The sequence below is a fragment of the Podarcis bocagei genome (assembly GCF_964188305.1).
Source record: "Podarcis bocagei genome assembly, chromosome: 14".
Lineage (NCBI taxonomy): Eukaryota > Metazoa > Chordata > Lepidosauria > Squamata > Lacertidae > Podarcis > Podarcis bocagei.
Window position 1 is genome coordinate 33,766,493 of NC_138139.1, and position 24,886 is coordinate 33,791,378.

Here is a 24,886-nt window from a genome sequence, read left to right on the forward strand (position 1 = left end):
CAATTCCTTCCTGCTCTCCTTCATTCCTCCAAGACACCCACACTTCCCTCCCCCTCCCCTCCCTGCTGTTCCCATTGCCATCTCCTCACCCCTCCACTAAGCACATCCCCAAGTACATCCTTAATGCCCCGTCGTAATGTTTCCAGGGTCCCCTTTGTTTTCATCTTGCACCTCCCCAACTTTTCGCATCCCCTCCCCTCCCTTTTCGAATTACACCCTTCCTACTCCCCTCCCCCCGCCGTAGGACCCTCTGCCTTTCATCTCTCTCTCCTCTACCCCCAACTTTCGCATTCCCTCCATCTCCCTCCTCTTCCAGTCTCACCCACCGCCAGCACCCTCTAAGTGCACCTCTCTTCCTTCCCACCTTCCCTAGTTTACCTCTACCCCCCTTGTTCCCACCCCCTCTTTCAATCTCACCCACAACCTCGCACCCCTCCTTCCCCCATACACCCCTCTTCCTTCCCAATCTCTCCGGCCTCCCCCATATTCTGCTCTCACTCTTTCCTTCCGACCCTCCCCCGGGACAGCGTGTGGGTCTGTGCGTGTGTTGGGGGGGGGGGTGGCGTTCCGCGCCCCGGCCGGCCTTCGCCTCAGTGGCTCCTCCTCCTCCTCTTCCCTTTCGCTGTGGCGGCGGTAGCTGCTGTTCCCGGGGCTGCCGCGGCGCTGCTCTCTCTCTCTCTCCCTCCCTCCCGCTTCCTTCTTTCCTTCCTTCCTTCCGTCGTCCTGAGCTCGTCCCTCGCTCCCTCCCACTCTTTCGCTCACTCTCCTCCTCCTCCCGGCCGTTGCAGGCCGAGCTGAAGCAGGCGAGGCGGAGCATCTCGTCCTCCGCTGCTGCTGCTGTTACCGCCGCGGCGGCCACCTCCTCCTCTTGCCCTCCCTGGCTAGCTCGCCAGCCACCCGGTCGGCCTTCTCTCTCTCCCTCCTCACGCCGCCGCGACACTCCGGCGGAGCCCCCATCCTCCATGCGGATGTGACATTTCGCGGCCGCCATTTTGAGAGGCAGCGAAGGCGGCGGAGGAGGAGCAGGCCCGACTCGCTCCCAACGCCGCCTGTCGCCGTCGAAGGAGCCCGCCCGCCTTGGCGCTGCCCGCGCCGCCGGGCCTCCCTCCTCACCGGAGCCGGCCCAGCCCGGGGGGAGGAGGAGGAGACCCAGCAGCAGCAGGGCCTAGACGTCGCCCTCCTCCTCCGCAGCCACCGCCGGACCGGGACTTTGCCTCAGCCTGCACCCGCTCTGAGGCGAGCTCGGCCCTCCATCCTCCTCCTTCCTCACTCCTCCTCCCACTTCCACCCCCGCCGCCATTGGGCGAATAGCCAGTAAATACGTGCGCGTCTCGCTGCCTCCCCCGGCGGCCGCCCGCTCCCTGCCCGCCGCCGGAGTTCAGCAGCAGCAGCAGCAGCCCGAAGCCCAACAGCAGCAGCAGCAATTGCAGCCTCACCAGCTCCAGGCCGCGGAGCCGCCCCGCCGTCAGCCCCAGTCTCTGCCTCAGCAGCTCCTGCCTTTCCAGCGCTCATCGCCTCTCGCCGCTGGGCCTCCGCAGCAGCTCCTGCCGCCGCCGCCTCCTCGCCCTCCTCCCTCAGCCAAGGCCCAGGCCGCCGAGCCTGAGCTCCCGCAGCCCGACATGAACCACCACCAGCAACAGCAACAACAGCAGCAGCAGAAGCCCGGGGAGCAGCAGCTGAGCGAGCCCGAGGACATGGAGATGGAAGGTAGGGGCAGGGGGTTTTGCGCTGTTTGTGTGTGGAGGATGCAGCCTCCCCTGCTTCGCAGATTGCAGTCTGCATTTACTCCACCTCCCACACTTTCTTTCTGCGCCCCCATTTCTCCCTCCTTTCAGCATCCTCCCCCCACCCCCTCATCTCAAGTGTCTTTTGCAATCCATTCCCACTCTCCTCCCTCCCCCCAGGACGGTGACTCCTCTGTTTTGGTTCTGCAGTTCCTCCACAGACACCTACACCCGCCCCCCTCAACATCCTGGATGGCACTGGATGGTGGTAGTCCCTCTCCCCTCCCTCTTGTTTTTTAAACCTTCTTTGAAATAAATAATGAGCATACACCCCTGTTCTTCCCCTTATGATTTCTCCTTTTCCAACTATGTTTCCATCCTGGCACTTATTTATTCCTGCACCCCTACTGCAGTCCCTCCCGCATATTGTATCTAGCTATCTTTTACTTCTCCTGCTGACCTTAGGGGCCTCACACTTTTTCTCAGCTTTTGTATCTTCTATTTTAAGTTTCTCTGCTTTCTTCAGCATCTCCCCCCATGCACCCTTTTCTCATACACTTAGATCCATGACCTCAGTTCCAAAGCCCCCAGATTCTGTGTTTCCCCCATACACTTACTTTCCCCAAACACTTTCCCCCTTTGCATACCTTGACTCTCTTCCTTATTTTCTTCTCCCTTGGCCCCTAATACTATGTAGGCTTTTGATTTCCTAACTTTATAGTACCCCCTCCCACAGTTTTCCCCTTCCTGGCATTATCTCAACTTTGTGAGAACTCCAGTCACTTTATCTTTCAAGCCTGCAGCTATCTCATCACTTTACTCTGCATGTGCCTCCACACAGTCTAACGTGATACTCCTGCAGCACCATATCCATGTTCTTATCCATGACATATCCGTGTAGTCATATTTTGATTCCTTTCAACTCTGTGCCTAAACTGCGCCTTCAGATCTTGCTTTCCAATTTCTCTTCCTTAGGCATATAAAAAAGCTTATACCTCTCTCTTCCAACTCATTTGAATGTTGAAAGAGACACATCATCTCTGTATTCCATAGTTCTGCACCCATTTTACCCACCAACCTTTGGATTGCCTTGACCTTTACAGGTCTCCTGGTTCTGTGCTCTCTCCATTCTCAGTAATCCCTGCAGCATATCCCTGCACAAGGCACTGCTTGGTCTTCTGGAAATACACCCTTAATTCCTCTCTATTCCTCATCCACTACAGGGACACGTATCTTAGTTCTGTGGCCGGCATCCTTTCCCTGTAGCCTTCCTTCCCCTTTAGGGCTGGGGCCTCCTTTTTGTCTCCTGCCCCACCGGCCATGCCTGCTTTTCCTTGAAGATACTGGGCAGATAAGGCTGCTGCTCCAGGTCCTATCCCACCAGCCGACTTGGAAAGAGCTTTTGGGAAATATAAGGGCTGGCTTTCTCCAGATCGGAGAGCCGCTTTCATTTGACTCTTGTGTGCGCCGTGAGGCCGAAGTTGAAAAGTTTTAGGAAGCCGGCGAAGAAGGGGTGGCTGCTCTGCTTGTTTTCCAGGCTGGGGAACGGGGTGCGCGCGCCTCTGTGTATGCGAGCTGGTTTGCCGCTCTTGGGGCGGGGCGCGGGGCGGTGTCCCGGAGGCTTCTAAATTGGGGGTGGGGAGAGAAAAGAGGTGTTTCCCATAAAGAGAAAAACCGGGGGGAGGGGAGTTTGTCCCTGACTTTCGTGGAAGTTGGGAGTTCACTTCTTGTGGAGAGCTCTGGCGTGAACATTATGAGCAAAGCATCTTTCTCTAGCTGCAAAGCTTGAGAAAGCGGCGGACACTTCGGGTGCCCCAATATTGCTTCTTTGCAGGGCTCCGAGATCGGTTGACCTCGAGCAGGAGGTGCTTCTTTGCAGTGTATTTTGGGGGTGGGGGGTGGAGAAGGAACGGTGTCGAACTGGTTCTGGCAATGGGGGGCCTCGGTGATATCCCTTTTCTTGGGACAGATCGCTGCGCTCAGGAATGCTGCTTTCTCCCCAATCTCCCCTTCCCCCGACTGTTGATTCCGGCAGCCGCTTGGCGTTTGGGTTTTTTCTTTCTTTCTAAAAGCTTCCAGCCCCCTTCTATTGTATCCTGCACACAGCCAGCCACGCGAGATGCTCGCCATTTTTAATTGGGCCACTGCTCTGCTCGTACTAGGGGTTATTTACAGAAAATGCATTGGGATGGGGAAGGGCTCTCGATGCGGGACGAATCCTCTCTCTGGGTAATGCTCTTAAATATGTAGTCATAGGGCACTGACCCTGCTCAGTCATCCCAGGGTGGGGGAAGGAAGAAAACACTCCCAGGGATCATGCTCCAGGTCTTAAAGGTGCAGTCCTGTGCCGGTCTACCTGGGGCTCACTCCCATGTAATTGTGTATAAGACTGTAGCCATAGTGGTTTAAAATAAGGAAGGCTGCATCATATTTAGATATAAAAACAACAAAAAGGTTTTCTTTTTTTCTATGCAGAAAGTGCTGATGACTTCTTAGAAACAGTATTAAAACCCACCATCTATTCTCTCTATATCTTGATCAGTAACAAGATTAAAGACTTTGGGGATCAGAAAATCAAAAGCATCCCTGCAGAAAGGTGATCAAGATGTTGCTATCCTTAAGAATAATAAAAATATTCAGACTGGCTTCGGTGTTAGCCTAAAAGGTGATTAAACCATAAAAGTGCAGGGCGATTGGTTAAAATAGAGCTAAAATGTTGTCACTTTTGCTACTTATGGTAGAATTAAGATGGGATTGCCATGGGCACTGTGAAAATAGCATGCTGAATTAGATGGGCCTTTGCGCTGATCCAGCTGGGTCTTCTGATATTAATGTACATGAAAACAAATATGTGATATGATTGTGTGTGTGGAGATTTTTGTGTTTCATATGCAGGAACTTCTTATTACTGTATCTTGAGAGACTTCACCTAATATCTGAAATGGTACAACCCACCTAGAGGTTTACCAATAGAGTGAGAACTAGTCATGTGTTACTTTGTGGCAAGTTAAGAGACATGTACAAATTTATTGTTGAAAGAGCTGTATCTATATCTGCTTGGTATCAAGGCACAGGCTCAGAGTATGTATTCTAGTTCCCTACATCAACCAGAGCATTAGCTGAACTTTAAGGGGTCATTCTCCTCCCCTTTCAGTGGGACTTAAGGATTGAGTATCTTGAAATGTACTGGTTGACCTTTTGCTAGCTGAAAAGTACAGAGCATCTTGCAAATTCAGGTTTGGACCTTGGTTACAATGGTCAATTTGATCTTGCTTCATGCTTGAAGGTCCTGTGTCCTCTACGTACTTAGTTTTGATATTGTTGTAAATTAAAACACCACTTTATTCATTTATTTGCCAAATTTTTACATTGCCAACATTAAAAAAAATTCTTTGTTATTTACAACTAAGTTTGACCCCTCCCACATCAGTATGTATGAACTTAGACCTTTTTCACTTGAGCTCTATTACTGATATTTGAAAGATTTCTGATAACTTTCCAAGGAATCCTGGAGTATTCCACCACAATGCAGTTGCTCTGATGAACATTTTCTGTTTGTAAAAGAGAAGAGGGCTGCATCTTTTTACCACAGTCAAGCTGCAGAAGAGAAGAGGAGAAAATGCACTTGACCATATGGGGCTGAAGAGAGAATGTTTTGGGTTAAAAAGGTTGAACTGCCATCCACATAAAGGTGGTGCTCAAATCCACACGTGAGGAGCCCCAGACCGGAGAAGGAAAACATAGGAAGGACTTCCCCAAATGGGAATACTGAAATGAAACTTAGAAAACTAGGAAGAGAACCAACTGAAGAAAAGAACCACAGAGAAAGGGGGTCAAACAAGAGAGGGTTTTCAACTGTAGCCAAGGCAGCAGGGATGTCTTGGGAGATGAGTGCTGTGTAAGGAGACCTTTGGACTTGACATGAGATCTTGGTTTCTATACCTTACTAAGGATGCTGCTCCAAGTAATAATCAGTACTGATTATATATGGGAATGGGGTCCTAGACAAAGGTTGTGAATAGATTGTCTTGGTATTTACATAAAGCTTTACTGTAAGCGAGAATGCTGACAACATTTTCTTAGAATGTTCTAAAGCTGATGCAGACCTATTCTCTTTCTCCTCTTGACTTCTGGAAATACTCCTAATATTTTTCTTAGAATTATTCAGAAGCTTTCTCCTTTATTGCAGCAAACATGTTTTTCTTTTTGTTGTTAATGCTCTTGTGTTTAGACTCTGATATTGCCTTCAAGTCATTTATAAGTCAATTCTTTTATTGCTTCCACTGTTCTTAATTACTTTCCCTTTCTCAGTAATATCCAGTTTAAAAAACTCCAATCAATGTATTGTTGATTTTGCAATTTGATTTTACAGCACTGCAAAATAGCATACCACCACAAAAGATTATCTGTATACAGAAGAAATGTGATCAAATACTGAACTTGTAACATCAGGCAATAGCTTATAACAAAGCTTCAGATTTTTCATTTTTTACCATACTTATTTGAGGCAGAATAAAAACAGTGGATTCAGTTCACTGTGAAGAATTTAGTAAAAATAGTTGTTGTTGTGACAGGAGCAGTTTTCATCTGCAAAGCAGTCTACAGTACTGTAGAGTGGGATGCTGTTTCTGCCTTTTGGGTTGTTATTTACTAATATCATAATTAACTTATCAATCAGCTTCTACACAGTTGTCTCAAGACAATATACAATAATGCTGCCAACAGCTCAGAGACATGGATGAGAGAGTCCACAGGCCTCTAATTGTACTGTGAGGGATCAAAAACTTCTAGCTGTTCTTGAACATTAAGATATCCTGGTGCTGTTTAGGAGAAAGGAGTTTTCCCTTCTTTTAGAAGAAGCATTTCACATGACTATTTCAGCTCACTTTTGGTAATTGGCTGGGTGAATGCTCCAAAATGAATCCACTGGCTACCTGGATCTTGGCTTGGTGAACCTGTATATGTCTGGGAGATGTCCAACCCTTCACAAGTCTTGTTGCCATAAAAATAGAATCCTAGTCTACCTTTGAAGCAAAATGCACTTGGTTTTGCTTGTTATCTCTCTTTGAATTATTGAAATGAGTGCTGCTGTTGCTTGTTTTAAACATGGTTTTAAGCAAGGTGGATTTTGATGTTGTTTGCTTCTTTGATTGCCTTGTGGCAGAAATTCAGTTAACATATTTTATAAATATTTGAATATAAATTATATTTAAAGAATCAGAAACTATTGTTTCAGACCTCTATAGTTTTAAGGCTTGAGAGGATGACATAGAAATGTAGGAGGACGGGGAAAGGAAGACATCCATTTATACCAAAGGGTCAATGCAAAACTTTCTCGCTTTCCTTTCTCTTTTGAAACACTTCTTTCTGCCATTAGTGCTTCTAGTAAATGCTGGACCTATATAGCACTTGAGAATCAGAAGTGTTGTAAACTTTCAGGAGGGAGGTTGGTGGAAAGAGGTAAATGGTAAGCTGGCATCACTTTGGTCCTTGACAGACACACAATTTAATAGATAACATCAATTTTATAGTAAATTGTATTAAAATACAATAATAAATAAATCTGATGTCAAACCAAATCAATCTTGTTAACTGACTAGGTATGCTTCATACACACTAGTCATGATGTTGGTCATTATAGTGATGCATAAGGTTTCTAGGATAATATACTTTGGACTAGCATATTTATAACTCTCATTTCCAAGGGGAATACCATATTTTTCGCTCTATAAGACGCACCAGACCACAGACGCACCTAGTTTTTGGAGGAGGAAAACAAGAAAAAAAATATTCTGAATCTCAGAAGCCAGAACAGCAAGAGGGATCGCTGTGCAGTGAAAGCAGCAATCCCTCTTGCTGTTCCGGCTTCTGGGATAGCTGCGCAGCCTGCATTCGCTCCATAAGACGCACATACATGTCCCCTTACTTTTTAGGAGGGAAAAAGTGAGTCTTCTAGAGCAAAAAATACGGTAGTTGTCAAGATTTCTACTGTTATAATTGCCCCTTTGTCAGTGTGGTAAATATACATTGGGTTGTATTCAAAGTTACTCATACTCAGAGTAGACCCTCTGAAATGAACTGACACGATTACTGAGGTTCATTAATTTCAGTGGGTCTTCCCTGAGTAAAACTTTGTTGGATACAACCCACTGCTTGATCTTTGAAGAATAGCGGTGTGCACTTGAGGACACAGTAAATAAAAATATAACGTATAGCTTAGAAATGCATGCTGAAGTCCATAGGGATGTTTGCCTGTTTCATGCATATTGCTAAACCAAAGTTTAGTATTCCGTAGATGCAGGAGCCTTGCGTTCATGTGATTTTTTCCCCTGTGTGACCAGAAGGAGATTAGAAGGCTCCTCTTGCTCAACTGGTTTGCTATGTCTGAACCTGGATAAAGTGAAGTTTGTGTTAACTATGGGTTATTGAAATTAGTCAGCTTCAAACCATTCTTAATGATCTGGAACCTAGGAGTTGTCATTGGATGTAATTATGACTTGTGAAGCCTCAGTTGTTAAGATTTGTGCTTCTTCCTTGTTCTGTCAGGAAGAGTCACTAAAGATGAGATAGTGTCTTGCTGCATATGTAGTTCATCAGGAAGCACCCAGGCTTTTCTTAGCTGATCATATACTTTCATTTGCAGAACTGAAACACTTGTTAAACATATTTCCACCAATTGTCTATTGCTAGACATATCCTGGCTGCTGTTGATTTTGCTCATGCCCAGTGGCAGTTTGATGTTTAATTGGAAGACCAAGCAGTAATTTCTTGCTGCTTCTTTGTATACATCCCCTCCCCCAAACCAGGCTACTATGGAGCAGAATATTTGATTTTGGCCCTTCACTTTCTGTTCTCAATTTGGCATCTTCCATAGGCTTTACTAAGTATAAAGGAGTATAGGATAGCTACTAACTTTCTTAGCAAAACTGCTGATGCTGTGTGTGTGTATGTATGTATCTACCTATCTGTTTTATCATGTTGTGTAGCACTTTGAGACTTTTAAAAAAATTTAAGCAAACTATAAAGGTGGTATCCCATGAAATGCTTCCACTAGTGTAAGGACTTCTGGCTTTGTGGTGGAACTTCTCCTTCCTTTGCCTACCTGTGTCCTAAATCTGTTCTGGATTTCCCCCCAACCTTCTGGTGCATATTTGAGAAGGGAGAGAGGAAGCTCCATTACACAAGAGGAAATCCTTGCAGTAGTAGAAGCACTTCAGTGAATACCACCTCCCTAAGGGATTTCTAAAAATATATGTGTGTGTGGAGTGTGTGATGAGGGGTGGAAACCCCACACATAAGTTTGGGAAAGGCAGGACCATGGCAGAAAGTCCGAAGTTACATTCTCCTCTCATTTCACTGGAAAATATTGTGAGTGTGACTTAAACTTAGCTATATACTGTTATGACTCGGGGAGGGGGGCAAAGCTGTATTTCTAAACTGCTATAACCCACCCTTGGACCTTGTAGTGAAGGAAAGATAAGAAATCATGTTATATTGAAGAATAATAACGGTGATTATAAATTAAAAAATTGCCCAGTAGCACCTTAAAAGGTAAAGGACCCCTGACAGTTAAATCCAGTTGCGAATGACTCTGGGGTTGCGGTGCTCATCTCGCTGTACTGGCTGAGGGAGCCGACGTTTGTCCGCAGACAGTTTTTCTGGGTCATGTGGCTAGCATGACTAAGCCACTTCTGGCGAAACCAGAGCAGTGCACGGAAACGCTGTTTACCTTCCTGCCAGAGCGGTACCTGTTTATCTACTTGCACTTTGACGTACCCAGAACAAACTTAGTTGGTCTCTGAGGTGCTACTGAACAATTTTTTGATTTATTTTGACTGCATCAGACCAACACTGCCACCTACCTGAACAGTGATTATGTTGTTGTTTGGTCCAACAGGTCACCCTGTACACAGTAATAATAATAATAATAATAATAATAATAATAATAATAATAATAATAATAATAATAATAATAATAATAAATTTATTATTTGTACCCCGCCCATCTGGCTGGGTTTCCCCAGCCACTCTGGGCGGCTTCCACAGAGACCAAAAATACATTAAAATTTCACACATTAAAAACTTCCCTGAACAGGGCTGCCTTAAGATGTCTTCTGAATGTCAGGTAGTTGTTTATCGCTTTGACATCTGATGGGAGGGCGTTCCACAGGGCAGGCGCCACTACCGAGAAGGCCCTCTGCCTGGTTCACTGTAGCTTTGCTTCTCGCAATGAGGGAACCGCCAGTAGAAAATGGCACATCATGGCAAACATTCTGAAGCTGTGTTTATAGTTTAAAAAAAAATTAAAAAGCACCAAATTTCTCCAGAGCCTTCAAGGCATCTTGAAAGAATGACAGCAAAACAGGAATTTAACTTTGTTTAAATTTTTTTTGTTTAAACAGATTTTGACACTTAAGATCATGTAAGTTCATTTAAACATGAATACATTGTTCTGTTTGGAAAAATAAGAAATACAATTACATAGTGTTGTGAGTTTAGTTGCAGTGGGGATGGAAGGATGTATGCTCGAGTCCCTTTCAATTCCTGGATCCAACAGGGATTCAATTGCTGCAATAGCTAGACAAGTTTCTTTGTAATGGCCCCCTAAGTATGAATTGTTAAGGAAGTGGCTGTGTGCCAGAGGACAAATGACTGTGCCCCCTCCCTCAACTGTCTGGTAGTTAGAAATACAAAAAGCCAGAGTCAGGTGTGTTAGCTGAGGCAGCTAAGAGACAGAGCCATGCCTGATTTCAGCTGGAATACAAGGCTGTGGCTATGGGAGAAGCAAGACCTTCCTGCTTTTGGGGTGCTAATGGTATAAGCCCCTCTATCATATGCTCATGTTTGGTTGGTGTGTGTGTGTGTGTGTGTGTGTGTGTGAGAGAGAGAGAGAGAGAGAGAGAGAGAGAGAGAGAGAGAATAAACCATATATCATAAAGACACCACAGTCTCTACTACCCCTCATTTTGAGAAAATCAAACCTGGGTAAGTGCTTGGAACCCCTGGAATCTCACACTGCTGTGAGGTTGGTGTGGCATGCAACCATACTGTTTCCAAATGGTTCCTATAGTGGCTTAGTAACTTAGTTCATTTATATATTGTGTGTACCGGGAACACACATTACTTTATTGTAAAATCATGTTCTTCTTGAGACTGGCTTAACTTAGTACAGGTAATTAACTTACTCAAGTGAAATTGTGTTGTGCATCTAAACTGTAGCAGTTAAAGCAGTCTAGCCAGTACCTTAAATGACACAACAGGGTGTTTGGAATTGGCAGTGAAGGTGCAGAGGCAGGAGTAGACTGGTGATGAGCTGCAACTTGCCCCAACTCTCTCAAAGAGTTATTTATTAATATGCATTATTACTAGAAAAACTGGAACAATGACAGCACTGTTCTGAAGTCCTGCAGATTGTATGTGGATGCAAAATATGTCTTGTAGAATAGAATCGACGGATGGAACCAAATCATCCTCTTTCCTTTTCCCCAAGGAAGATCTCTTTCCTTGTTATAACATTTGCAGATTAATTCAATTTTTTACCGAGCAGAGTTAATTCTTAACATTTGTATTTATTCTTTGTATTGTATACAGTTAACCAACTTGTGTATTTGTATCAACCTTGCAAATAAATTCACAGCAGTTGCTAACTTGCTCGTCTGCACACTGCTATGTTTGTCATTGACAGTTTTGAGGAGGAGGAAATACCGTATTTTTCGCACTATAGGACACACTTTTTCCCCTCCAAAAATGAAGGGGAAATGTGTGTGCGTCCTATGGTGCGAATGCAGGCTTTTGCTGAAGCCTGGAGAGCGAGAGGGGTCCGTGCGCACCGACCCCTCTCGCTCTCCAGGCTTCAGGAAGCTATCCCAAGTCTTGCAAGCCCGGCGGGATGTCCCGCGGGCTCGCAAGGCTTGCGGGCAGCAGCCTGCACCCAAAAGCTGGGGACAGCGGGGAGGCGCAGAGCCGCCACCCCGCTATTCCCCGACCTGATCTGGAGGCTGGCGGGGGGAGAAGCAAGCCTGCTTCTCCCCCCCCACCATCCCCACAACCTCCAGATCAGGTCGGGGAATAGCGGGATGGCAGCGCTCCGCCATCCCGCTATTCCCCGACCTGATCTGGAGGCTGGGGGTGGGAGAAGCAAGCCTGCTTCTCCCCCCCACCACCACCATCCCCACAACCTCCAGATCAGGTCGGGGAATAGCGGGATGGCAGCGCTCCGCCATCCCGCTATTCCCCGACCTGATCTGGAGGCTGGGGGTGGGAGAAGCAAGCCTGCTTCTCCCCCCCACCATCCCCACAACCTCCAGATCAGGTCGGGGAATAGCGGGATGGCAGCCTGCTTCTCTCCCCCCCAGCCCCACAACCTCCAGGCTTCAGGAGAGCCCCACCGCCAGCCCCACAAGCTCGGGGGACAGCGGGAGAGGCGCAGCGCGCCCTTCCCGCTGTCCCCCGACTTGGTTAGAAGGCTGGGGCGGGGAGCCTGCTCCTCCCCGTCGCCAGCCCCGCAAACTCGGGAGACAGCGGGAGAGGCGCAGCGCGCCATTCCCGCTGTCCCCCGACTTGGTTAGAAGGCTGGCGGGGGGGGGAGCCTGCTCCTCCACGTCGCCAGCCCCGCAAACTCTGGAGACAGCGGGAGAGGCGCAGCGCGCCATTCCCGCTGTCCCCCGACTTGGTTAGAAGGCTGGCGGGGGGGGGGAGCCTGCTCCTCCACGTCGCCAGCCCCGCAAACTCGGGAGACAGCGGGAGAGGCGCAGCGCGCCTTTGCCGCTGTCCCCCGACTTGTCTAGAAGGCTGGCGGGGGGAGAAGCCTGCTCCTCCCCGTCGCCAGCCCCGCAAACTCGGGAGACAGCGGCAGGGGCGCAGCGCGCCATTCCCGCTGTCCCCCGACTTGGTTAGAAGGCTGGCGGGGGGAGAAGCCTGCTCCTCCCCGTCGCCAGCCCCGCAAACTCGGGAGACAGCGGCAGGGGCGCAGCGCGCCCTTCCCGCTGTCCCCCGACTTGGTTAGAAGGCTGGCCCAGCCCCGCAAACTCGGGGGACAGCGGGAGAGGCGCAGCGCGCCATCCCGCTGTCTCCCGACATGGTTTGGAGGCTTGCGGAAGGCTTCCTCCTCCCCCAGCCCCGCAAGCTCCCAGAGCGATGCCAAAGCTGCGCGCAGCTTCGGCATGGCTCTGGGTCCCGTTCTGGGGGAGGGGGAAGCTCGGGCTTCCCCGCCCCGCCCCGCGCCTGGCGGGGGGGGGGGGATAAATTTTTTTTGCCTTTATTCCCCCCCCCCCCAAATCTAGGTGCGTCCTATGGACCGGTGCGTCCAATAGTCCGAAAAATACGGTAACTCTTATCCAGTTTATGAAAAATGTTTAATCACCTGGGGGTAACTTTTACTCAGCCTGGGCAAGTGGATATTTACAAGCTCACATGCACAATGTAAATGAGGCTTGCATCCTGCAAGTAGAGCATATGGGGCGGCTCTTGGGTCTGGTTCAGAAACTCCAGCTGGTGCAGAATGCTGCAGCCAGGTTGCTGATGGGTCAAAAACATCTGGTCAAAAACATGTGACGTTTAAAACAGCTGCACTGGCTGCCCATCTACTACTACTGAACCATGGTTCAAGATTCTTGTATTGATTTACAAAGCCTTGAACAACCAGGGTCCAGGATATCCCAGAGATCACCTGAATCCTTATATTCCAGCTTGATCACTTAGATCATCTGCAGGAGTGTCTTTGTTCATTCCCCAAGTTGGTGAGGTTCCACGGACAACAATGAGAGATCATCAGTCCTGTCCTATGGAACACCCTGCCAGTAGAGATTCAGCAGCCCCCTTCTGTGCCAACCTTTAAAAGCATACTGAAAACTTTTATTCTGCCAGGCCTATGCAGACAATTAAGAATACATCCCCCACAATGGACTGTTGAGGTTTGTTTTTAATTTATTTTTGCTTTCAACTTGTTTTTAACTTTTTATGATGTTTGGTTTTTTGTGGTATATAAATATTTTTTCTAAATAATTACTACATATGTTTTCTTGGCTGCTACTGGAAGTCCAGTTACTCCCTCCCAAACCAAGCCTGAAAAGGCAATGACATTCCATCCCATGTACTACCACAACACCCTGTACAGTACTACTCTATATACAGTTTGACTTGCTCTGTTATTGGACTCCGTTATGAGGTAAATTGTAAAGTGTAATTTAAAAACCCATCCTGTTTAAGTCATATGGTGCTCAGGATTATTATTACTGTTGTTACTAATTATCCTCCCTTCACACTAAGGTGCCGGGTGGGTTACACAGTTTAAAATACAGCATTTAAAACAGTTTTAAAACCTTCTAATTACTGTACAATAAAACTCCTGCAATCACAAAACATAGGGTGACTCCAGGGATCAAATGCATTGTGCAACTGTGATAGAATACATCTCATTGTTTTTAAGTTGGAAATTAAATTCATTCCCTCCCCCCTTAAAAAAACAACAACCTAGTTTTAAAGGAAAACTGAATTTATTGCAAACATACAATTTCTTAAACTGAATTATGGTATTTTATCAAACACATTGTGTTAGAAGCTGCTTTTCTATGTAAGAGAATATATTACATCAAACTTAGAAGCTTTAAGTGTTGTAAAGTCTGTTGTGTATTGCGTATTTATTATGGTAACAACATTGATGTCTATGAATATTTTAGATAAGCAGATGATTAGAAAGGACCGTGAACAGTAAGACCCTTGCACAAGGTTGATTGTAAATGTGCTTCAAGGGCAGAGGCTGGTTGTGAATGTCCTTCATCATGACTTCCTGAATGTTCATTTGAGACCATTAATCAGCATCTTAATAATCTTTATAGAAGGGAGATGGAGCAAGATTCAGATCCAGCGCTTTGCTGCTGTGTAGCAGGCTACCATGCAGTACTTTTACTCTTTATTGACCATAAGGCCAGGAGGCACGGAAGCTGGTGGGGAAATTGTGTCTTTCTGTGAGCTTGCAGCAGGTCCTGGGAGTTATGAGCTGCTATGCAGTCTGTGTGTTTCAACCAAATTCATGCTACAACACTCCCTTTCCATGTGCGTAAGAAACTGAATGTAAATGGTTCAGAACAGATCTGACCTGGAAGCAGAGGTGGCTTCAATGTGTTCCCAGCCCCTGTGTAAATTTTTGTGACAGCAAAAGTGATGACAACATCTTAAGCCAGCTGGGTTTCTTCATAAAATCTTGCTCACCATGCAAAGGGCCATGATAATTTTTGGGCTGTATCTTCCTCCTCCTGCTGCTTAATACTTAGCACAAATAGCATGTTAGCCACTGTTAATGTGATAAATTTAACACATTGTGTAGGACCATTGTGCTGTGAAGCATAAAATGTTGATTTTCATACAATCCTGTTGATTTTTGTAAATGCTTTTCCTATAAAACAGCCTTCACCAGCCTGGTGCCCTCTAGATGTTTTGGACTGCCAATGGTTGTGCTGGCCGGTGGTGGTGGGAGTTGTCGACAAAAACATCTAGCGGGTACCAGTTTTGCAAAGGTTGCTGTTAAGTTCTTCTTACTGCTATATAGTTTTATGTGCAGTCTCACCATGTAAACTGAAATGAAGACTCTTCCATAATTGAGATAGCAAGCAGAGAGTTGTGAAATATATGCATGATATAAAAGGCTGTATAGATATATATGTGGGTTAACTTGCTTCTTTTCTAGAAAGTGACTGTTCCAGTACCTAACGGTCTACATACTCTAATCAATGCACGTGTAGAAAAGAAAATATTTAAACTTCAGAATAATATACTGTGATTATTGGATCAACAGAATTACAGTGAAAATATTTATCTAATGAATTGGCCTCTTTGAAGTTTTTCTCTGCCCTCAATTTTTTTGTCAGCAAGAGATCCAGGTCTGTAAACAAACTCATTTGGAATTAATGTGGTAATCGATTAATTGGTACAGTTAACCAGTTAAAAGTTCGATTGCCATCTTAAAATAGAACACAAATTGGAGCCATGCCTCTAGAGATTTTTCTATATCTCATTTGCAACACACTTCTTTGTGTTCTGCCTCTGCCTCCTCCCCCTTTCCCTGCTATTCCGTAGGAGTCCTTGGAGTAGTTAGCAAGTGGAATCTGGGCAAAGTCATGAAAGAAATTTTGCAGAGCAGTTTTCCTTCCTTTCCTGCAGGGACTTATTCAATGGCAAAAGAGAAAAGAGCAGCCCTAGGTATATTATGTGGGGTGTAGCTCATGTAAAATAGGGGCTTGCTAATACATTTGCAACTCAGTGAAGTATCTACACTGAAAAAGGTTGGTTTAAGTGTCATCTTGTAGTTATATGAGCATTGAAGGACAGCCATGACAGCAGTTACAGTGCATAAAAATAAAACTAATTTGTAGGTAAGGTCTGCATGTCAGTTAAGGGCATGAGCACCTCTGAGATTCCTGATCTAGTTCTAGGATCTGGGAAGGAATTTTTCCAGATCCATAGACTGTTATGAGTGATGGCTGGGGTTCCTAGTCTCTTCACAGCAAAGCAAATATAACACAAGGGTAGCCAACGTGGTACTCTCCAATTTTCCCCAAACTACATATCCTGTTTTTCCTGGCTGATGGCACTGAGGGGAGTTTTGGTCCAATAACATCTATAGGAGGCATGTCCAATAGGTAGATCACTGGACGTCTGCAGTAGATCACAGGTAGATCATTGGCTCCCCCCAAAGAAGCTGAACAACTGTGGCTCCCCTAAAAAAAAGCTCAGCATTTTGCCTCCTCCCTGAAAAAACTCAACAAATTTGACCCGAACCCCCCAAAAGGGGGTAGATCACTGCCAGTTTTTAACTCTGTGAGTAGATCACAGTCTCTTGGGAGTTGGCCACCCCTGATCTATAGGATACCATGTTGACTAACCCTTATGTAAAGTGTTGCTTTGCTGTTCTCAAAAGTGTATAACTGGGCTTCAGACAGAGACAACATTTTTGAGGGAGTACGTAGGGATGGACTCCTCACAGGCCCTCATAGATGATGGCACTTAAAGGACCTCAGAGGTTACGGGCACAAAGCAGTCTGAAATACAGCACCCCAAGTTATTGCCTGTGCACAGAATAGTGATTGAATCATATGCTGTCTTGGGCTACCTTACAGTTTGTCCTGAGGGTGGGCTGAGTAGTTGGCCTGTCGGCCACTATGCTTCTGCTGCTTTACGCCGAAGTCTACAGAAGCTGTATGTAATAAAACTGTGACCTTTTACAACCCAGCTCTGTTTTTGTTGTCTTCCTTTCTACCCCTGCTTGCCACTGCTGCAAACTCAACCTTTGATCTCAGACACTAGTGTTCTCCTGCAAGTACCCTCTGCCCTCTGCATCAATTGTGGATGCATGAACCAACTCTGTCTATAGTATCACCAAAGAGGAACAAGCAGCTTCTTGACATTTGTAAAAAGTTTTGTCGGTTTTCAGTGTATAAACACAATTACAGAAATTCCCTCTCCATTCCAACTTGTCCCCTGCAGGACAGATCAGTCCATTAAGTTTTGCCCCAGTCCAGTTTGTGATTCCAGTGGATGCTATTCTTCAGGATTATCATTTGACTATTTTATCAGAGGATGGCAAATTTCAGTAAAGTCATCTGCATCTCTTGTATTGTTCAATGTGTGTAGTCTCTTTGTTAATTGTTTTCTGATAAAGCAATTACCCATACACTCTGTTTCCAGCAAGGTGTATGCAAATATTCCATTCCTTTCCAGTTCTGTACTACTATTATGTGTGCTGCCACCAGAAGAAAAATGGTTGCTGTAATTCTTTTTAATAGAGGTCAAGCTGCTCTTCTCTTAAAATGGTTAGCAGCCCCAAACTTGGGGTACTTTCCACATGTTGACCTGCAATGTGGTTTATTTCCATAAATGGACTCTGCCAGAAGGGCTGTACGTAATCACACGACCCAACATGTGGAATGTTGTACCTATCTTGTTGCAGCCTCTCCAGCAGAGGTGGGAGTATTTTTTTTTATATAGCTACATGCCACCGATGTAGTAATTTAAATGTTTTTTAGCCCACAAATTATTCCAGTCCACCTCCTTAATTTTGATACCTGTGTCAGATTTCCATTGTTGTTATAAAGAATTGCATCGTCCAATTGCTAACTCATTATTTTTTCTATAAAGCATAGATAGAAGGTGGGGTTTTTTGCATGTCCGTTTGTGTGTAAAATTAAATTTTCAAATGGTGTCAGAGGTCTTGTGGAATGTACATTAATTTCTGAATTTGATATAAAGTGCATTATTTGATGAACACATAGCCAATTTACATTCTGCATTCCAACTTTTTGGAAACGAGCTGCGTATGCACCATAAGGCCACTGATACTTTGAGGTTGAGGTACTTAGTCACTAAAAGTGACTAAGAGAAGCTGGTTTAGATCAGAATGTTCAATGCTGTTGGGATTTTGTGGAATTTAAGAAGTAGGAGGGGGGTTGAGCAATAGCTTTCAGTGTGCTGTAACCTGCATTGAATCCACAGGGTAATTTCTAACTCTTTTTGATAGTATTAAGCCAACTGGAGAATGATTGGAATTAAGGAATTTTTGTATCTTGATAACTCAAAGCATAAACAGGCCGTTAACTCCCCCCTACCTCCTGGCCTTAGATTAGTCCTCCTTATTGTATTAAATAATTCAGACACTAGACAAGGAAAAGTCAGTGCACTGTCATACCAGGTCCCCTTCACAGGACAACAAATTCTTTGATCTGAGCTGCTCATTTTTATTTTGTCAGCAATTCCTTCTCCAAGTACATTATGGCAGTGGATTTGCACTTGCCATGATCTGGGAGAGATTGCGATAAAGAGTGCTCAGCTCCCACTCTTCTCTACTTGGAAAGGATTGTGAGATCCACCTTAAAGCAAGTGCAATGGATTTTGCCAGGTGGTTGGGCATTATATTCTTGACAGGTGGATTCTTCTACCCAGCTGTTAAAGTTAGCCTGGGAGTGGGGACAGATAAAATTTCCCCACTTATTTTAAGTTATTTCTAGCAATCCTCCTCTGATGGGAGATTCAACATTTGCACAGTTAAATTTTCAGGCTCTTCAGTATTCTGAAAGGTAGTAGCTCATGGTGTTTGTGTCCAGCATTTTTATGCTGTAACTGTATTGCCGTAGCTGGTGATGAGTGTAGTCTTTAAATATGTATATTTACTGGATACAGGCTTAAGAATAGATAGGATCTCCTTGGCCCATGTTCAGTGTTCTAACTAAATTCTCAGGACTGCATTCAGATTGGGATGGGGATAGAACGAGCATGGGTTGTATGCCATCATGAGCTCTTTGGAGGAAAGGCAAGGTACAAATATGACCAAAAAGAAAGATGGGAAAATGCCATCGACTGGAAAAGATCTTCTGTAGCTTTTCTGATCAATAATGGTGTTGGATTTATAGCTGTCACTTTTCTTCCTGATGAATTATGCTGGTATAGCATTCATTTCAGAGTGTACTGTATAAAGGACCATAGCTCAGTGGCAGAACATCTGTGTTGCATGCAGGGTACCCCAAGTTCAACCCTTGGCATTTCCAGGTAAGGTTGCAAGAGATGGTTGTCTGAAAACCCAGAAAGCTGCTGTCAGCCAGACTCAATATAAGGCAGCTTTCTAGGTTCCTATAGTTTTGACCTGTTACTTTGGTGAGCAGACTAGATTTCTGTCTTCACTTGATGTTTTCAGTTGCTACATTTGGGGTGAATTCCAGAGGAATTTAGTACTTTTCAATATTTTACAGCCAAAATTAGTCTTACTAGTCTTTAAGAGGCCACAAATGTATTTCAGGATAAACTTTCTTAGGCAGTAAGCTATTTGGTAATATGAAAGAAGTAGTCACCTGTAAGCATTTACTAGACTTGAAGGTGCCTTGAAACAATTAAGATGAACATTTATGGTCATCCAAAGCTGTCTTGTGTTGAGTCAGACCTTTCATCTGTGTAGGTCAGTATGTCTTCAGTGGATCTCCAGATTTCAGACAGCTGCTTTTCACAGCCTTTCCTGCAGATACCTTCTGGTCTTTGCTCCCTAAATTCACAAAACTTCACAAAATACAACGTGTCATTTAAGTGGGGCAAACACTCCCTAGGACAAAGATCTCAATTCACATACATACCACAACCATCCATCCAACAAGAAACAATTGATAGACACACTGTACCAAGCTTATATCGAAACCGGTCAAGTGATCTTATATATAATGATAGCACTAGCAGCAATGCAGTGCCCCCATACATAACCTACCCCAATAACATCTTTTCCCAACAGTCTTTTCCCATTATTGACCACTACCCATTCTTTCTGATTCATGTGGGTACAAATACAGTGGTACCTCTGGTTACGAACTTAATTGGTTCTGGAGGTCCGTTCTTAAGCCGAAACCGCTCGTTACATGAGGCGCGATTTCGCTAATGGCGCCTCCCACTGCAGCGTGATATCCGCTCGCATTCCAGGGCAAAGTTTGCAACCGGGAGCATCTACTTCCTGGTTAGCAGAGCTCAATCCGAAGCTTTCACAAGGAGGATGTTACGTAACACAAGGTTCCACTGTACTACTGCCACACATAGCAAGGGACTATGGGACACTGGGCAGGGAGCTGAAGAGACTTGGGGCACAGGTAGTCTTTTCATCACTTCTTCCTGTTGAAGGTCGAGGCCCAAGAAGAGAGAGGAAAATACTTGAGGTAAACTACTGGCTATTGGGAGACAGAGAAAAGGCAAAACTACTCAACGTCTACTTTGCCTCTGTCTTCACCCAAAAGGAAAGCGATGCCCAACCTGGTAATACCAGAGTAAATGATGTAAGGAGGAAGCTGCAGCCCAAAATAGGAAAAGAGGTACAGTGGTGCCCCGCAAGACGAATGCCTCGCAAGATGGAAAACTCGCTAGACGAAAGAGTTTTCCGTTTTGGAGGTGCTTCGCAAAATGAATTTCCTATGGGCTTGCTTCGCAAGACGACAATGTCTTGCGAGTTCCTGCTGTTTTTTTTTCCCTTTCCCCCCTTTTTCTAAGCCGCTAAGCCGCTTATCAGCTGATCCGATCAGCAGATAAGCCGCTAATAGCGCTAATCCGCTAATCCTTCAATGGGCTTGCTTCGCAAGACGAAAAAACCGCTAGACGAAGAGAATCACAGAACGGATTCTTTTTGTCTTGCGAGGTACCACTGTAGTAAGGGAACACCTAGCTACTTTAAATGAATTCAAATCTCCAGGGCCTGATGAGTTGCATCCAAGGGTACTAAAGGAGCTTGTGGGTGTAATTTCAGAGCCTTTTTATTTTATCTTTGAGAATTCTTAGAGAACAGGTGAGGTCCCTACAGACTGGAGGTGGTCAAATGTTGTCCTCGTCTTCCCCTCATCTTCAAAAAGGGGAGAAAGGAAGACTCAGGTAACTACCAACTGGTGAGCTGACCTCAATACCAAGGAAGGTCCTAGAACAGATCATTCAACAGTCGGTCTGTGAGCATTTAGAAAAGGATGCTGTGATTACTAAGACCCAACCCAGCATGGGTTTCTCAAAAATAAGTTATGCCAGACCAATCTGATTTCTTTATTTGATGGAATTACAAACTTGGTGGATCAGGGAAATGCTGTGGACATCGTATATCTTGATTTCAGAAAGGCTTTTGGGAAAGTCTCCTATGATATTCTCGCAAGGAAGCTGGTAAAATGTGGGTTGAACGAGGTAACTATTAGGTGGATTTGTAGCTGGTTGACCGACGGAACCCAAAGAGTACTCATTAATGGTTCATTGTCATTCTGGAAAAAAGTGACAAGTGGGGTGCCGCAAGATTCTGTCCTGGGCCCATTGTTGTTCAACATCTTTATAAATGACTTGGATGAAGGAATTGAGGGGATGCTCATCAAACTAGCAGATGACACCAAACTGGGAGGGGTAGCTAATGCCGCAGAAGACAGAATCAGAATTCAAAATGACCGTAACAGATTGGAGAACTGGGTGCAAACTAACAAAATGAATTTCAATAGGGACAAATGTAAGGTTCTGCACTTAGGCAGGAAGAACCTGATGCACAGATATAGGATGGGGAACACCTGGCTTACTAGCAGTACATATGAAAAGTATCTAGGGGTCTTGGTGGGCCACAAGCTTCATATGAGTCGTCAGTGTGATTCAGCAGCAAAAAAAGCTAATTTTTTTCTAGGCTACATCAACAGAAGTATAGTGTCCAGATCAACGGAAGTGATAGTACCACTCTATGCTGCCTTAGACCACACTTGAAGTCCTGTGTCCAATTCTGGGCACCACAATTTAAGAAGAATGTTGACAAGCTGAAACGTGTGCAGAGGAGGGACTGAAACTGCCTTGGTCGCGCTGGTCGATGATCCCCAGTGGGCTAGGGACAAAGGTGAAAGCTGTTTCCTAGTTTTGTTGGATCTCTCAGCGGCCTTTGATACCATCGACCATAACATCCTTCTGGACCAGCTAGAGGAGCTGGGGGCACTGTTATACAGTGGTTCCGCTCCTTCCTCCTGGGCCGTGTCCAGAAAGTGGTGTTGGGGGATGAGTGTTCAGACCCCTGGGCTCTCACTTGTGGGGTGCCTCAGGGTTCCATCATCTCCCCCATGCTTTTTAACATCTACATGAAGCCACTGGGAGAGATCATCAGGGTGTTTGGGCTGGGTATTCATCAGTATGCGGATGATACCCAGCTCTACCTCTCTTTCAAATCTGAACCAGTGAAGGTGGTGAAGGTACTGTGTGAGTGAGAGCCTGGAGGCGGTTGGAGGATAGTTGGCGGCTAACGGGTTGAGGTTGAATCCTGGCAAGACAGAAGTACTGTTTTGGGGGGACAGGAGGTGGGCAGGTGTGGAGGATTCCCTGGTCCTGAATGGGGTAACTGTGCCCCTGAAGGACCAGGTGTGCAGCCTGGGAGTCATTTTGGACTCACAACTGTCCGTGGAGGTGCAGGTCAATTCTGTGTCCAGGGCTGCTGTCTACCAGCTCCATCTGGTACGCAGGCTGAGACCCTACCTGCCTGCAGACTGTCTTGCAGGAGTAGTGCATGCTCTGGTTATCTCCCGCTTGGACTACTGCAATGCACTCTACGTGGGGCAACCTTTGAAGGTGACCTGGAAACTAAAGCTAATCCAGAATGCGGCAGCCACCAAGACCACATAACACCAGTCTTGAAAGACCTACATTGGCTCCCAGTATGTTTCTGAGCACAATTCAAAGTGTTGGTGTTGACCTTTAAAGCCCTAAACGGCCTTGGCCCAGTGTACCTGAAGGAGCATCTCCACCCCCATCGTTCTGCCCAGACACTGAGATCCAGTGCCGAGGGCCTTCTGGCAGTTCCCTCACTGCAAGAAGCGAAGTTACAGGGAAGGAGGCAGAGGGCCTTCTCGGTATTGGTACCCACCCTGTGGAACGCCCTCCCACCAGATGTCAAAGAGATAAACAATGTTAGGGAAGTTTATAATGACTGATGTTTTAATGTATTTTTAATCTTTGTTGGAAGCTGCACAGAGTGGCTGGGGAAACCCAGCCAGATGGGTGGGGTATAATAAATTATTATGATTATGATTATTAACCAAGATAATCAAGAGTCTGGAAACTAAGCCTTGAAGGAGCTGGGCATGTTTAGCCTGGAAAAGAGGAGATATGATCGCCATCTTCAAATATCTTAAGGGCTGTCACATGGAGGAGGGAGCATGCTTGTTTTCTCCTGCTCTGGGGGGTAGGACTCAAACCATTGGTTCAAGCTGCAAGAAAGGAAATTCCAATTAAGCATTTGGAAGAAACTTTCTGACAGTAAGAGCTGTTCAGCAGTGGAACAGATTCCCACGAGAGGTGGTGGACTCTTCTTCCTTGGAGGGTTTTAAGCAGAGGTTGGATGGCCATCTGTCATGGATGCTTTAGCTGAGATTCCTGCATTGCAGGTGGTTGGACTAGATGACCCTTGGGGTTACTTCCAACTCTAAGATTCTTTGATTCTATGATTCTTGTCAGGAGGGCTTATGTAATAAGAGCCATAGCAGTGATGAATATGGGAGGTGCAGTGACTGTAACGTATGAAAGAGGTTGGTAGGTTGTTGGTAGCATTGACAGCAGTGCTTAGAGATCACAAATTGCCACCTGTGCTACAGTGTTAATGGCATTAACTCTGGGCAAAAGAGAGCACACAGAGTGCCTCTCAATTCTTGCATGCTAAGGCTACCAGCCAACGTAATACAGTACTGTATTTCTTTCGTCTGATTTTGAAAATTTAAACACATGTTGCAAAACCTCATTAAGGGTGGCTTTTTGAGGAGTTCAGAGGAAGGCTCTCGGTCTACTTATAATCAAATGTTAAGCAAAAGCTTTCAGTTATACTTTGAACAAGGGGTGGAAGGTTCTTGCTGATGATGCTTATGGGCAAAGATTCATATCACCCAGGTGAGAACCTGGGTGAGGAGGACAGGGGGGGGGTGAAAGGTGTAAAATTGCTCAAAGGCCACTGAATGAGACAGTCTGTTGTCACAAATAGGGCCTGGGGCCTTCTTTTTGCGAGAAACAGAGGGAAAGTGAGTGGGTTGTCAAAGGTAAAAAATGAGATGGGAAGTGCTGCTAAGACCCATGATGGTTTAAAGTCCTATGTTTATTTTTTACCAAAGTATTTGGTTAAATTGGAAACATTAGTTTTTGTCATTGTGGTTTTGCTTGTTTGCCTTATGACAGAATTGTTTATAGGATTTTGTAATTTCTATATATTGATGTCCCCCAGTTTATTTTTACTAGTTTTTTTCTTAAAAAACTCTTATCCTGTTTATTAAAGAAATCAATGAGAGCAGACCAAATTCCATTAAATGAATATTTCCTTTTGTTGTCTTTATGCCCAAACTTTACTAGTTCAATTTTTTTGCCATCATAATTGTCTATACTTTATTATGCCATGCTTCTGACATTAGATGGTTCAAGTTCTTCCAGCATTTTGCAACTGTAAATGCACCCCTACAAATAATCATATTAAGATTTACCTTATGTCTGGGATGTGAACATTTTGCTCACTTTTTTAAAAAAATCCATCTGTGTTTCCTTTTACCATAAGACTATATTGTTTTATTTTTATTTGTATTGTTTTGTTCCCTTGTGAATAAAATAAATAAGATGAGAAGCCATCTTTTAATGTTTCCATCATCATCAATAGTAGAGAAATAATATGGAGTGTT

At 45.2% G+C, this 24,886-nt stretch overlaps 1 protein-coding gene across 6 annotated transcripts in view; it reads left to right on the forward strand.

Moving 5' to 3' along the window:
• Positions 1 to 24,886, forward strand: part of USP7 (ubiquitin specific peptidase 7) — a 90,289-nt gene that overhangs the window by 9,974 nt on the left and 55,429 nt on the right. For 2 of the 6 annotated variants that reach the window (XM_081170137.1, XM_081170138.1), the window contains exon 1: positions 595 to 1,707. The exons of 3 other annotated variants lie outside the window; for them this stretch is intronic. Coding sequence is in view for 2 of the 3 variants with exons in the window: in XM_081170138.1 (XP_081026264.1) it covers positions 1,620 to 1,707 (88 nt within the window). In the remaining variant the exon portion in view is untranslated. Of the gene's footprint in view, positions 1 to 592; positions 1,708 to 24,886 lie in introns of those variants that run through there. One more of the 6 variants, XM_081170134.1, reaches the window with a different exon arrangement.